We start from the raw sequence: 15,501 nt of genomic DNA, 5'->3' as shown, positions 1-15,501 counted from the left end.
TAACACTTTCCACCAGATAAATCACTATCTATTGGATATCTCAATGGGTTTCGCTATTACTTATCCACTTGATAATGATTTATCAAACAGATCGTGCTATCCATCGTTTGAACAACTGGGGCCAGCTATGTAATTTTTTTTGTTTCATGGATTGAATAGTCTCAATTCTGAGGGCAAATAATGCTCATGTTACACAAAATTAATCACTTGACTCTGAAGATGACTTCCAGTCAGGTTGTCGAAATGTCAGTCACTGTCATCTCGAACAGTCCTCAGGACTATACTAACCTGGACGATCGTACTTTACTTAATTATGATATGACTCATGGGTTCAAACTGTTTACGAATAATGCTTCAGTTACCAACTTAGCGAAGGGAGCAAAAGGCAATATTGCAAGTTTGAATAAATATAGCCACACCAATATATAACAAAATTTTATTAAACCATAAAAAACCCTCTTATTAGAAACATCCAAGTCAGGATAACATTTTTTTAACCTTCCTGTAACAAGTATCCTTTTTTTCCCCCTTTTTACACTGTTCTTTATAGTTACATACTTTTTTTTTGTTTTTCTGCTCTTGAGCAACTAAAATAGTCAGCAATTAAAACTTTTATACACCTTTTATCCATCTCATGACAAAGGCCTTGCTTTTCAGTTGCAACACATCAGTTGAAACTGATGACAAGATTACTGGTATTACAAATTATGACAAAATCTGTGATTAATAGATTGTTGTAGCCTTGTTTAAAATTATGATGTATTTCAATAAAGCTTGCAAATATAATTCTACAGTAAATGTATATTATTCTTAATTTTCCATCATAATTATAAACAAGGCTCTAAACAATGCCTTTCCATTTAAGTCCAATACAGTAGGTAAATTCAAAGTTACACACCTGGGCCCAGTTCCTGAAAAGCCGATTAACGCTAATCTAAGATTAAAGATTAACCAAGCAGTTTATTTCTCTACTCCTAAATGCTGTTCAACGCAGATTTTCGGCAGAACTTTACATGAGAAGACGTCAATCTTTAAAAACAAAAATAAGCAAAGGAAACTTTCACCAAAAAGTTGAAAACGTGAAAAAAAAGTTTACGCTAATCCTGGATTAAGTTAATCGGCTTTCAAGGAACCGGGCCCTGCTGCACACAATAATATTCAATATATTATGTATACTATTTTCTTGGGAAAATTAATACTGTTTACAATCTTACTTTTCGCACTGCAAGACTACCTTCTATGAAGCTGTTCTTTCACTTAATTGGTACTTATTGAGTCTCGCAAATATCAAGCTTCAGTAGTATTCCATAACCTCCCACACAGACCTTCTTAGGGCTTCATCACATGTTTCTCCCCCACTAATGTCTGCTGAAACGAAATTTAACCACTTCCATTCATAGATTACCGACCAATCAGATGGTTTTGACCAGATCAAGTCATCTGTTCCACATATTACCTTACATTTTTTTCTGGCAAACACCGTATAAACATGTATGTACAATAATAATTCATTATAACATTAATTAATTAATTAAATAAAAAAGTACTATAATGTTACTGTCACTGCTCTTGATGCTGCTGGGTTGAGCAGATTGTTATGAATGCCAAATACCTTGGTGTTCATCTAGATGAAAATCTTAAAAGGAATGAACATAATTATTGATAAGCTTTGCAGTAAAGTGAGTCATTCAAATAGTGGTCTAAGGCAGGCTCGTAATTATGTTCCTTTCAATATTCTTGTTTTGATTTACAAAGCTCTTATACAGCCTGTCTTCAGAAACTGCCAAATCATGCAGCTTGAATAATAACCTTTCAATTTTATGATGCACATTCTTCAGAAATCTTAAAACAATTAAACTGGGATAATCTTGCCAGAAGAAGAGATAAACATCTTAGCTTATTAATGTATGATACAATTAACCGTCACGCTCCAAAATACCTGTCAAAACTGTTTTCAAATTCATGTGAGAATACCCCTTATAAGTCCTGTCTGAGAAAGCAAGGCCTTAAAGGTGGCTATCGAACATGCCCCAAAAACTGAATTATATAAAGGGTCATTCTCTTATAGAGGAGCAATGAAATGGAACTCTCTCCCTTACGCACATAGGGCCTCTGAATCAAAATCTAAGCTAAAGATCAAACCGTTATCAGAATGACAGACTCAGTTAGGCCATCCACTTTTTTTTTCTCCATTTAGCATCATCCGACTGACTCAAATTTTTGGCATTTTCCAAAAAAAGAAAATAGGTAACGTTAAAGCCATTTTTATGTCGCATTGGAGTTTTAGTGGTTGATCCTTTTTCCCATGCTGTCATAATTATTTTTGCAACAACATCCACCAACTTTTCCGGCATATTGATTTTAGGTTCACGTCTTGTTGTTTTCCTGGCTACACAGGTATGATGCTGGGGTACCAGGCCTCCAATTCCGGGAATGATTATGGTTTCATTTTGGGTTTTATTTTTTTTTTCAATCCGACCGACCAACCCAATATCAGGAAACGCATTCAACGGTAAATGAAAAAAAATGGGAATGGCCTTGCGTTGTTTAATTATATCTTATTTTTATTATTCTGTGCTTTTCTGAGTCAATTGTCGATGTTAAGGTATGTTTTTAATCTTACACGGCTTTTACGTATGTGTAAACAAGTTTTATAACTTTGGAACTACTGTGTTTAAATAAACTATCTATCTAGATATCTATCCCTCCAAATCTACGTCCTCAAACATGATAATTAGTTTGCAGTACATCCGGCCTTGGTTAATTCAGTGGATGACCACATACAGTCTGTACAGTACATAACAAGGTGTCCATGTTCTGTTACTGGTAAATCAACAACGGTCAAGTCACTTCCAGTTCCAAGGAATACTTAACACTCCATCATCATTCACATGGTAGTACTTTGACACAACAACACTGGCATTTTCCAGATCAGGGTTTTCTTGCTTGCTAAGTCGTTCACAACAGTCACTCATTTGAAGAGGAGAAACTGAACAATCTTTAGACAAAGATGCCAACTGAAGCTTGTGTTTACAATCTAGAAGTGCCTCCTCCTCAGTCAAAAGATTTCTGAATAACAAACAAGAAACTTGACCGTTAAAAAGTTTATTGTTATTATTATCATCATCATCATCATTTATAAAAATGAAAATGGAATCCACTAAAGCCTGGCAGACCTTATCATTATCATTATCACCAACATCATTATTAGCAATTCGCTCTTATTAACCGAGCAGGAGGTCTGTATGGGAGAATCTTGACCGAGGTTGTGAGTACAGATGGAACACAGTGACTGCATTCAGTCACTGCCCACACAAGGACAGAGGAAAACTCTGACCAGTGTGGGAAGGCTGACTAAGCTTTGTTACTAAGATTTTTATTATTATATGGCAAACATGAACAATTTAATTTGTTTAATTAATGTAACTGGTTTGTACAAACTAACATTTTGCTTGCGAACAGCAAGGAGTGGCGATGAGCTGAACTTAATTCTGCTAAAGTTTTCTCATCCTCTGTACCTTTTTTAAGGAACATCATGCCTTTTGGCACTTCCATTTTATTAAATAAATATTGGTAGAAGAAATTACTCAATACTTTTGCATTTTAGTTCGCAACTTTTTCACCTCAGTGACATTCATGTGCTATAAAGTATTGTTTATATGAATTTAAATGATAACCCATTTTGCACTTACCTAACTCTTTTTTGAATTTTTCAAAAATAATTTCTACCGGTATGTACACATTAATGAAAAATTACTCGCATGTGACAGTGACCGACTCGAATGCTTGATATAGCTACATGCAATTTGGTCACTGTACACATTTTGCTTTTCAGCATCAATTTTGTGTACCGGTAATTTAATTTGACTATCTTTTTTCTTTTTTCTGCTCCTGTGATGTATCGTAACGTCAATGTATTGGTAAATAGTGCAAAATAGTAAAATCTAAATCTAATCATAAGTAGCAATATTAGCTGCAAGTTTCGAAAGAATGAAAACCTAAAAAAGTTCACAAACATTTCTGGGTATCAACCCATCAGGCTGGCCCTTATCTCCGATTATTGTAGCATGAAGTGACTAGGAGTACTTCTACTCCCCCCCCCCCCCCCCCTTGGATGGGATGCTAGTCTATCGCAGAGTTACCCCCAGCATTAAATTTGCTGTACTCATTTATACACCTTGGTGAAGAGAGGTACTGTGAGAGTAAAGTGTCTTGTCTAAGAACACAATACAACGACCCAGCCAGGGCTTGACCCAGATCACTCAATCCAGAGTCCAGCTTGCTAACAGTTAGGCCACTGTACCTCCCCTTATACACTGTAGTGTGCACAGAATAATGATGACAAAAAGGAGAAAGCCTCGTTTACCTCTCATTTTCCTGATAAAGATCCACAGATTTTTGCTTGTGTTTGAGGACAAATTCCAGAATCAGTTCACTGGGAATTGAAGGTGGTATCCTAAACTCTCCATTGAGTGATAAGCTGAGAGAGTCTGCAGGGCTATAGTTAAAAAATGACTTCCTATAGTAAGTCCATGTACATTACATTATGCCAGAAATCATCTTAGGTTTACATGACCAAACTTTGCAATAATAAAAAAGCAAGGAAAGCTCTTTTACATTCATCTAGGTAAACGGATCTATGACCAAAAACAATCCCAAAGTACAGAAAAAAAGAACAAAATTAATGCATGCATACCTCAAAATCCTTGCGGTAAAGTTTTTAAACTCTCCTGGTTTAATATAAACTGATGCATCAGGAGTCAAGTATCCTCTTCTCAAAGAGGAAACCACTCTGTACAGGTAGTTTAGGTACACGGCAACTAAGATCGAAGGAGACTCTTCATCAAAAACAATCTGCATGTCACCAAGCAGACTTGATAGTCTCCTCTCCCATGTTGACACTTGACTGACCAGCACATCATAATCCTCTAGTGAGTTAAATAGCTACAAGAAAGTGAAACATTGACAGATTGATATATTTTCTTAGAGATTGTGTGACACATCACAATAAACCTCTCACTGGTCACCACACTATGTACCCGCCCCCAGTGACGAGTAACATCATCCAGCCTTAGAGTAAAATTAGCTTTTAATACGTGTCACTCTTACCATGTGCAAGAGATAGGGTTAAGAGGAACATGGTTTTTGTGAGGACACAGATGTTGTTAAACTTTCCACCACAGAATCGAGCAGTGGGTCTAAAACACAAGTTACATTCTACGGGTCACTCGTTGCAGGTCACGGTTTTACTTTTTGGAAAGTAACCCTATTAAACCCTCAATTTGGCTAACCCTAGGCCTAAGGTTGGTTTTTAGGCCTTAGGGTCAGCCAAATTGAGGGTTTTGGGTTACTTTCGAAAAGGTAAAACAATGACCTGCAACGACTGACCTGTGGAATGTGACCTGTGTTTTAGACCTGCCAAGAACTGAGTGATAAGTAAAATTCATCTTACATTAGTAGGAAATGTACCGGTGCCAAAAATAAGTTTAAAAGACACTGTTACTGTTTAATAACACAATGTAAAGAAGCCTTGCCTGTGATCGTTTCTGCAGAACTTTGTGAAGCATGCAGGAAGCGGGTAGAGCACAGAAGAAGTGAAGGGGTTCAAACATGAGATGTAGAGTGTTTTCCCTACTTCTTGAGTGCTCTATCCACTTCCTAAGTGCTTTGCAACAGAACAGATCAAAGGGGAAGCTTCTTTATTTGTTTCATAATTTCTCAATTTCCTCAATTTTTTGGCAAACGTTATTTTTTAAATCCTACAAGTGGCGTCAGCTGTGCATTGGTACAATGTACTCTTATTTATAAAGTATTCTGTTTTAGCTGATTAGAGTGCATGTTACATGATTGTATTATTATTATATCAAACCTTTATCATAAATAGAGATAAAAGAAACTTTAAAGAGGGCCTCTAAACGGGCCCCTGAAATTAAGATATTTTCTTAAAAGAAACAGCAATCAAGAAAAAACCCTCGGCTTTCACCTATTAAGTATGTTAGCATACAATCCCTGGAGTGTTGACAATGACAAGACTGAAGCATGTCTAAAATTTTGTTCTTTCTTATTACATACATGTACACTAATAACACAGTATAACAAGTAAAGCTGAAAAAAAAAACACCTACTGAAAGCCAAAACTCAGGGACATCTTGTATGTTCAACATAACACAACCACGGGGGTCAATCCCAGTCCAATCTGTAAAAACCACAGTGCGTCCGTGAAGACTCTTAAGTTCAGACTGTTTTGAATGACAGAGCTTCAAAAAATTCTTCAGAGACCCATGACAAGATGTATGACTCCATCCATTTTCCCACTTTAGCTTCCTCAATCTTAGTTCTTTACAAATCCTGTCAGACAAGAGTTTATTTTGGTCAAGAAGAGTTTTACTGCTTTCTTGTTTTTCTTTGGCATTTTTAAGGTTCTTGTCTAGGAAATCCTTCAATGTGCTTCTAGAATTTTTCTGCAATTGAGCAAGATCTATAGGGGTTTGCCTGTCTCTAAACTGTTGATACACATGCAACCAGTGAAGTGGTGCACCATATGGGAGTGCCACAGACATTTTTCGGTCTTGACCATCATTCTGATGCAGGGTTACAAGATCTTCCAACATCCCACACGTCTTCAAGATGTGGCTAATAGTAAACTGGACATCCCGAGAGAAGAGAGACACCCTCACTGTCTTGAATAGATCAGATCCTGAAATTGTTCATTGAGAAAAAGTATATCAAAGTCCAGTACCCACAAAAAACACTATCATGACAAATCCTTAATTAAAATAACTTTGAACATAAAAAAAACAACAGACTAAAAATGTCTAAAGCAGTACATTTCTTGCTAGAAAAATGAACTGCTGAAAAGTGATTCAGATTTGCATGAGGATTTTTATTGCACATTGGTACACCTTTCAAAAATTTGTCACTCCAAAACATACTACTTTTTCCACAACAGCAGCAATTAATTGTCTTAAATCTGTGGCTAACCTGTCAACAAGTCTTTTAGTTCTGAATGATCACAGATGGGGGGAAAAGTATAGCTTTTTGGAAAGGCCAAGTTAAAGTGTAATTCTTGAAACAAAATGTAAAAAGCTAGGCAAACAACAATTTCTGGGTGTCACAAGCAAAATCTTTTTAAGATTTAAAACTACTTTTGGCAATCGTGACTTTTTTCGAAAACAACTGTGGGGCCAAAGTTCCACCGTTGGCTCTTCTGCTATCAAATTAATGGAGGGATTTTTGACTGCTTTCAAATATGCTGAAAAACCAGATACATGTACGCTACAATGTATTGTATGCCCCGCCAACTTCCTCCCCTGTGCACCCACACTGTAAGGTTATTTAAAAACGTTTTTTCTTTATAAGGGAGGAAAACAGATTCAATTCCTGGACTCAGTGTCATGATTATGTAGTTTGTTGTCTTTTCTGGTTCTGTACAGTAATCTAGTCCAAAAGATTTCAAAATGCTTTGCCCGCACGCACAAATCTGTCACACATGCTCAGTTGTTCACACTTCATTTGCTAAAAATTTAGTGCAAGTGCAGAAAAAAGTTGGATAATAAATAGCTTATTAGATGTTTTGGTGTGTAGTGTCTCTGAGTATTTGTACTTGTGGTTCGTATTTTGACTCACCCTTGCGGGCTCGTCATGACTAGGAGTATTTCTACTCTCTTCCGGATGGGATGCTAGTCCATCGCAGGGTTACTCCCAGCATTAAATTCGCCAGTACCCATTTGTACACCTGGGTGAGGAGAGGCACCGTGAGAGTTAACTGTCTTGTCCAAGAACACAACACAATGTCCCCGGCCAGGACCCGAACCCGGACCACTCAATCCGAAAAAAATGGATCCTCATCAATTAAACCTTTGACACCCAAACGGGCCTAAACTGGCCAGACTTAGTATTTTACTTTGTCTAACGCCAGGCAATTTTACTTGTCAATGGGGAACCCTCCCAGGAGTTAATGGGTTAATTTTCAGTGAGTAATTAAATCAAGTTAAATTAAGGTAATTAAATTACAACATAACAGATGACGACGTACATGTACCTAACACTGACAGAATTAACACTTGATTCCAAAGACAGCAATAGTTTCATACTCACTGATAAAATTAATCTCAGTTTTAAGGCTTCAGGCTTAGATTAAACTTTCTCCAATCACTTATGCTGCCTGACCCCTCTCTATTACAAAAACATAAAGCACATCAATGAAACTTACCCTCTTCCAGAGAAGTTGCACTGTCATTTTTCAAATAAAACATCAAGTGTGTTGGATGTACAGGTTTTTTTCCCTGAATGTCTTCCAGATAAGAGTTTAACCTTTTAAGAGAGTCTTCATTGATTGACTGTGACAATGCAAGGGAATAAAAGATTGAAGAAAAATATTATGATTTTCAGTGGAATTCTATCAGACTCAGCATCATATGTGGGTTGAGTTTCTTGGTTCTTTACACTGCACCAAAAGGTTTCTCTCAGGGTACTCTGGATTTCCCCTCTCCTCAAAAACCAACATTTGACTTGATTTGATTTGTGTTAATTGTTGATTTCAGTTTACAGTGTCCCCAATTAGTGCTCCAGTGCTAGAATGACTAGTCACTTAAATAAAGTTCCTTTCCTTCCTTTCCATCTGATTGATAAACTGATAATAACAGCATGGGAATGCAACACAGGTAGGGGAATTCAATCTGGAAGATGCCCCCAATTTTTCGCAAGCTTTCTTGACAATAACAGTTACTGAATCACAATAGGAAAAGGTAAGTATCATCCCCTGATCTGCTGATTTTAGTTTACCCACAACATCAGAGGCTATGTTTTTTTTAAGGAGACAAAACTATGCTCAACACCTAACAGACATAGACTGCACAAATATAGCGCCAGTGACGTCAGGAGAAGACCAAGAATTCAGCTTTCAAATAGGCAAGGTTTTATGCTCACCATTGGAATGGAATGATCACTAATACCTCCTGTAGGCCCATACAGGGGAAATTCTGTTGTTTTAAAGAGCCTCCTAGGCAGTAAGTAGCCTCCATTTATAACACTACACCAATTTATTGGAGAGTAGGAGGAGTAAAAGGTAACAAGAGAGGAGGCCACACACTCCTCAGCAGCAAGGAGCCCAGGAACCTGTCAACACATCACTAAGAAAAACCAGAGTGTGGAATGTACTGTATGTACACTCACCCAAAAATAAAGGAGGGAGGGAAAAGAAGCAAGCAAGCAAAAAAGCAACTTGAGCCAAAGCACATGGCAATGCACCTGCAAACCGTCCTGGAGACCCCCCAAATATCCCAGGCAAAACTGCTGCATTGGTTTGGGTCTTAACAAATGAACTGTTTTAAGTATTTCAAAGTCAACTTGAAAGATGGACATTATACATGCAGAGACCTGTTACAATTTTTTTTTTTTTTTGTTGTGCAGCAACTCGATTCAACTATGAGAATAATTTTACTACAGCTTAAGGATGCCTACTATTGTTATTGCACATACATTCTGCGCATCTCAAGAAACTCTGGTTTCCTATCAGTGATGCTTACTAATTCAGGGCTATTTTTGCACAGTTTAAAACTATCTGGAGAAAGTAGATCTTAGTAAGAACTCTTGGTATCCAAAAGGACGATTGGGGGTAACCATGCATTTTTTAGAGATAATAATTATTAAGCTTTAATTTGAGAAAAGGTTTTTACAAATATTAATTTTATTAATGAATTATCTTTGAAAAATGTGAGGTTACCCCCAATTTTCTTTTTGGATTTCAATAACACTTGTTAAGATTTAGATTTCCTGCATAATCATAAACTGGGGCAAAAATACCTTTGAATTAGTAGGCACGGTCCTTAAGCTTGTCAGTCAATGATAGCAAAAGGGTTTTTAACTTGCTTGAAACATGATACAAGTTTTGCAGCAACAAAAAAAAACAAATACATACATGTAACACTGGCCTTAAGAGAGAAAACAAATGCAAATTAGCTTACTCGCTGAATTGGGTACTGGCCAAACAAATCAGGATGAACAGCAAAATAGAATGGTTTAAGAGCTGCCTTTGTCTGGGCACATGACAGGTGCCTAGTTACCATACATCGACAGAACGACTGCTTCAAGCTAAAAATGAGAAAAAAATAGGACTTGTAATAGCTAATTTATTATGAATATTAAGGAAATATGAAGGACATAACATACATGTAGCAGCATTAAAAATGAAGACACCCTTAATAATAATTATTATTAAAATCCTTATATGAGCGCCAGTCATAGATTTTAAACTCTCTTATGCCAGATGATTTTACTCAAGAATGAGGAACCCCTCCAGAATTAATTATGGTATTAACGCCTGCGTCGCTAGTGGAGGGTAGGTGCCCAGGAAGCCTGGGGGCTGAAACCGAAGTCACATCCCCAAGGCGCTAGAACACCCGACTGGCCTGCCCAACCCGCAACCAAGCCACGAGCCCCCCGCGCCAGGCCCCCCTAAGGCACCCGTCACACTTGAGCCAGATAGCTCAGTGGAAACAAAAATAAATAATAAAGAAAGAAAGAAAATACAAAAAAAAGAACAACACACAAAAAAAAAAGAATACAAAAAAAAAAAGAACACAAAAAAAAAGGAATACAAAAAAAAAAAGAACAGCACACACACACACACACACACAAAAAAAAAAGGGGGGGGATAGGGAGGGAACGCCGAGAACCACTAAACTCCTGATCCGACTCACAACGCCACGCCAACAGAGCCACAAACACGCTGCAAGCACATTGGACAACAACGCATGCACTACGCAGGAATACCGCTGAACCATATGTCAGCCCCAGGGCTCCCACAACCTAAAGAGTGCTGCAAACGCTACACAAACGCATAAAAAACGCTAACAAACGCCTGCAAGGCGCTACTGACCGGACTAGCTCCCGGTCGTGAACCATGTAACTATAACAAACGCTACAGAACGCACCAAAATGCTGAACAACGCTACCAGACGGCCAAGACACTAACAACAGCCTGCAAAACACTACTGACCAAACTAGCTCCTAGTCGTTAACTATGTTAAATTTCATTTAACTATATTTAATGACATTTTCATGTACTCTAAAACTGGGTCTCCTTTAAAGCATTTGCCTCCCAAGACATTCCCTTTAGTATGTCTAATGCCAGACAATAATTTTACTCGTTAATGGATAGTAGTAAAAGAGTTGACAGGCTAGGTACCTTAATCTGTTTTATCACTACAACAACGGAACAACAACTTCAAGAATCCCAAATATGGCATGAGGCAAGGTTAAATTGGCTATTTTACACCTGCAGCAAAAAAGCTGAACAAGAAACTACCAGAACTACCAACTACCAGTGGTCAGAATGGATCCTGAACCAAGCATCTCTGATCTGGATATCAAGGCAAGCATACCGGTATTAACCACTGAGCCATGATGCCTCCTACGTCAATCAGCCATGAACAGTCAAAAAGACCTTTCTGACAATTTGTACACTAAAAGAGCCACTCACAGCAATCTGTCTGTCAGGGGTTTCAATAAAAATAGTTGGCGTCTGGTTTGAGTAGTGTAAGAGTAACTGACTCTATCAACGAGGGGCCTAGCTCTTGGGGTGTCTGGGAGCATGCCATTTTTGAAAGTTAATAATAATTTAATAATAACACTTGAATACTTACAGCACGCAATCCACATGTATATATGATCATATATGAGCGTAAAACTAATACCAGCATAAATAAAATAATAGCTACAATAACAATAATACAAATTTATATACACTGTCTATACAAATGTTAAAAGGACTGACAAAGAGTTACTATGAAATATACTGTACAAGGAAATAATTGATGTTAAATTAAAATAAATAGATAAATTAAGTTAATGTTTAGATGCAATATTGAATAAAAATGTCTTTCCTAAAAATTTAAACTAAATTGTAATTCTAATTGTTCTTGTGTCATGTGGTGAGACAGGGCATTACAAAGAAACGGCGAAAAAGCAACTGAAAAATCCCTGTCACCTCAGGTTTTCAATGTTCTTGTACTGTATGGCTTATTAAGTAGTATTTCACTATTCTTACGAAAGAGCATAACAACTGGGACACTGCAATGACAAAAGACTGTTGACGTAGTCAGGTTCTAAACCATGTATGGCTTTGAAAGCCAATATTAAGATCTGGTGGTGTATTCTCTCCTTAAGTGGTACCCAATGTAATGAGTAAAAAACTGGAGTGATTTGGTTGAACCTAGACGTGTTAGTTACCAGTTGGGCTGCTGGATTGTACACATTGCAACTTACACGTATTGATAGATTTGGATGGTAGTGCATACAGCAAACTTACAGTAATCTAATCTTCCCATTTAACTACCTGACAGGTACAAGTGTTCGTGTAGTTTTGACAGAAAGGTATTCTCTTATCCTTCTAATGATGTGATTATATATAGTGAAAGGCAGTTTTACAAATGTCGTTAATTAATATGTGGCACTACTAAGAGTCATGTTTTTATCAAATGAGACTTCTAAGTTTTTTGCTGTCATGACCGGCCTTACAATGCAACCTCCAACAGTCAATGATTGATCAATGTGAACTTTGCTTATCTGCAGCTTAGCTGTTTGTCCCAAACAACACATTTCAAAAGCAAAGTACATGATCATGGTATTACAACGTCAAATTGTCATTGTCAAAGTGACTTTTTTCCTTCGGTTTGAAAGAACATGTCTCTATTTTTTTGCCTTTATTCAATTATTTAGGAAAAGCTGCTGAATTCTCCCTTTTCTGTCGGTTGCAGATACTTAACAATAATTATTATTCGCCGAAGGCGAAGTGATTATCAGTGAATATTCACCGATAATCACTGAGCCTGAGGCGAATAATTGTTTTAGTATAAATGCACAGGTGATTATTTCAAAAAAGAGAAAAAAAAACATTTCAACGCGAAATCATCTTCACTTACAGTGGCAAAACGACTACTGGCAGCCACTTTGTCTGTCGAGGTGATTATCAGCTGATAATCCGAGATAGCGAGCCAATGAGAGCGCGCAATTTTGTATAATCACCTGTGTATTTATACTAATAATAATTACTTAAACCTCCACTGATACGTGATATTATTTTTATCAGAAGTTGTCTTTGTTGCCCTTGTCTTGTAAGTCCATATTGATCACTTTTGTTGCCAATGGAAATATCTTTTAAGGAATCAGTCTCTGTTTTGCTATGGCCATTGATCACCGTCGTCATTGGTCATGCTTGGATCCATTTAAATAATTCTTTTAAATAGTGCATTTTTGAGTTAAAAAACTGTACATGTAGATGGCAACCAGTTACATACGGCTATTAAATTAACAATCACAGATCTTGCTAAGGCCAGTTTCAAGAGGTCTTTTTATGACATTTAGATATTATTGTATGACGAGTCTAAGCATGGATGTGTTGCTATGGTTATATGACGCTAACAATAATTCCACCCTCAGCATTGTTAGTTGCCTGTGGCCATCTACAGTATTAGTTTATTCCAAAGCCCTCAAAATGATTCTACTGTATGTCGACTTGTTCATTAAAAGAACATATTTCTAAATTGAAAACAGCTAGCAAATCAAATCAAAAATGAATAATATGTTGCCATGAAATACCACGACATACTAACGTAAGAATATGATTGATAAGGTCACTTCCGTAACATGCAATTATCGGCTCAGCAGGGGTTTCTTTCAAATACAAATCATTGCGAAAAAATAAGAACCAATATTGGTTTACTACCTGTGATATACACTGTAAGCGTCGTGAGCCATTCACACCTGGGACTCCACTCTTGTGTGTACAAATAAATTCAATTTTGATGCCAGATATCAATATTTCAGAGGTTAAGTATTTCAACATTCAAAACAAACCTTTTTTGCTCATCCTTATGAAAGTAAGCTTTTATTACCAAAACACAGAACTTCAAGAAATATCAATGTTGATCTTAAATAACAGTTTGACAAGAGAAAACTTTCATTCTTACTCAATTTACGTCGTTCCAAAATAAGCTTACATTTTGGAAACCACAACTGCCGAACTGGCTTCAAACACGAGTAGTCTCGTTTTCACGTGTTTTAAACTTATTTACAAATGTAGCTGCTTTTACGTAAGCGGAGAGATTTACCCATTTACTCACACAAGAAATACGAAAAGACATCTAAACCAAACTTCGTTTTTACCGTTCAGCTTCGAATAAGCTTAACTTAAGCTTATATAAGACTGAAAACAAACATTAAATTTTTGACGTGAGTCATTCACCGGTAGAGCTTCATCAGTACGTGAAGCCTGTTTTAATTAAGCTATAAAAATCTACCTTATGCGTTTGTTATAGAAGGCAACATTTTTCACGAGATACAAACCTCAATCGACTCAGCAAAAAAAACATTTCGTCGCCAAAAGACACCACATCAACTTTCCAAAGCCAAGCGTTGCGGCGATTCGCACTGTCGAGTGCCAAAGCGACGCGAGAGTTTTATCCATGACAGACATCACGACCCCATCACGCAGCGAAATCACCCAATCACGTGTTAGTAAAACTGGATTTTTCGCGCGCGTTCAACACGGCCGCCGAATTTGTCATCCACGATATCCATTAGAATCTCGCGCGACTTTTTGCCTGTGTTTTAGCCCCCCCCCCCCTCCCCCGCCCCACCGGGGTTTTAACACTGAGAAACAACAAGAGAATTACGAAAAAGTTTGAAAGTGAAAGTAACACATGTCAAACAAGAAATCATATGCGTGATGCAGAAGAAGATGTAACTTTACTATTTAAAAAAAAGAAGATCCGTCATAAAAATCGCACGTCTCTATTTTCCGCGATGCGTCATACAAGTGAAGTTCCAGCTGACGAACGTTATTGAAAGGGAAGCATTTCAGAATGTGACGGATATTGTATCGTTCCATAAGCTTAACATTCAGGCTCTTTGCTTACTTTATGTACTACCTCTAGCTTGACTCGTTAGCCTTGTACGTATACCAGGAGCTCATTATACCTGTTCCACAGGAAGGGGTGGATAAGGGGTACCTCAATTAGCTTCAATTGCTGCTGTGGAGGGAGGGGTAGGGTAAAGACAGTGATACCCAGAACAATACAGCAGGTCATAAGAGTTCGCGTCCCGATTAAAGTACTTTAAGTTTGGATTTCTGGTGATCTCGACGAGTAGTGTCTCCTTGTTAGATGAATAGCTTTAATAGTCGAAACTGTGGGCCCGATAACTCCGCTCGGTTACATTCGATTTATTACATCTCCTTAAAACGTTTCAACAACGAAAAATAAAATCAAACAGAGTTAAACCGACACGATAAGTGTAAACTAGCAGACAGTGAGCTGCGAAGCAGGGTGTTTTGATGGGGGGATCATTAGGCGTCCCGAATCGCGTCACGTCAGTTTCGTTGGCGCGTTCCCAACAGGCGTGCGTGGAAGGGTACGCGTACTTTGCAATATTCATAACGTTTTGGTAACTTACACATAATATCTGAGACAACAAATGTTTGAAATCTTAAATTTCCCTTAC

At 37.5% G+C, this 15,501-nt stretch overlaps 1 protein-coding gene across 1 annotated transcript; it reads right to left on the bottom strand.

The window, feature by feature from the left end:
• Positions 1-2,448: 2,448 nt before the first annotated feature.
• Positions 2,449-14,484, bottom strand: LOC137993418 (T-cell activation inhibitor, mitochondrial-like). Its single transcript, XM_068839260.1, has 7 exons — positions 14,347-14,484; positions 9,966-10,092; positions 8,213-8,339; positions 6,126-6,697; positions 4,697-4,944; positions 4,367-4,498; positions 2,449-3,069 (listed from the first exon to the last, which is right to left on the bottom strand). The coding sequence occupies exons 1-7, from the start codon at positions 14,370-14,372 to the stop codon at positions 2,847-2,849; spliced, it is 1,455 nt and encodes a 484-aa protein (XP_068695361.1). The 5' UTR covers positions 14,373-14,484; the 3' UTR covers positions 2,449-2,846.
• Between the last annotated feature and the right edge of the window lie 1,017 nt (positions 14,485-15,501).

Source organism: Montipora foliosa, chromosome 1 (assembly GCF_036669935.1).
Source record: "Montipora foliosa isolate CH-2021 chromosome 1, ASM3666993v2, whole genome shotgun sequence".
Taxonomy (NCBI): domain Eukaryota; kingdom Metazoa; phylum Cnidaria; class Anthozoa; order Scleractinia; family Acroporidae; genus Montipora; species Montipora foliosa.
This window is presented reverse-complemented; position numbering and strand designations above follow the sequence as displayed.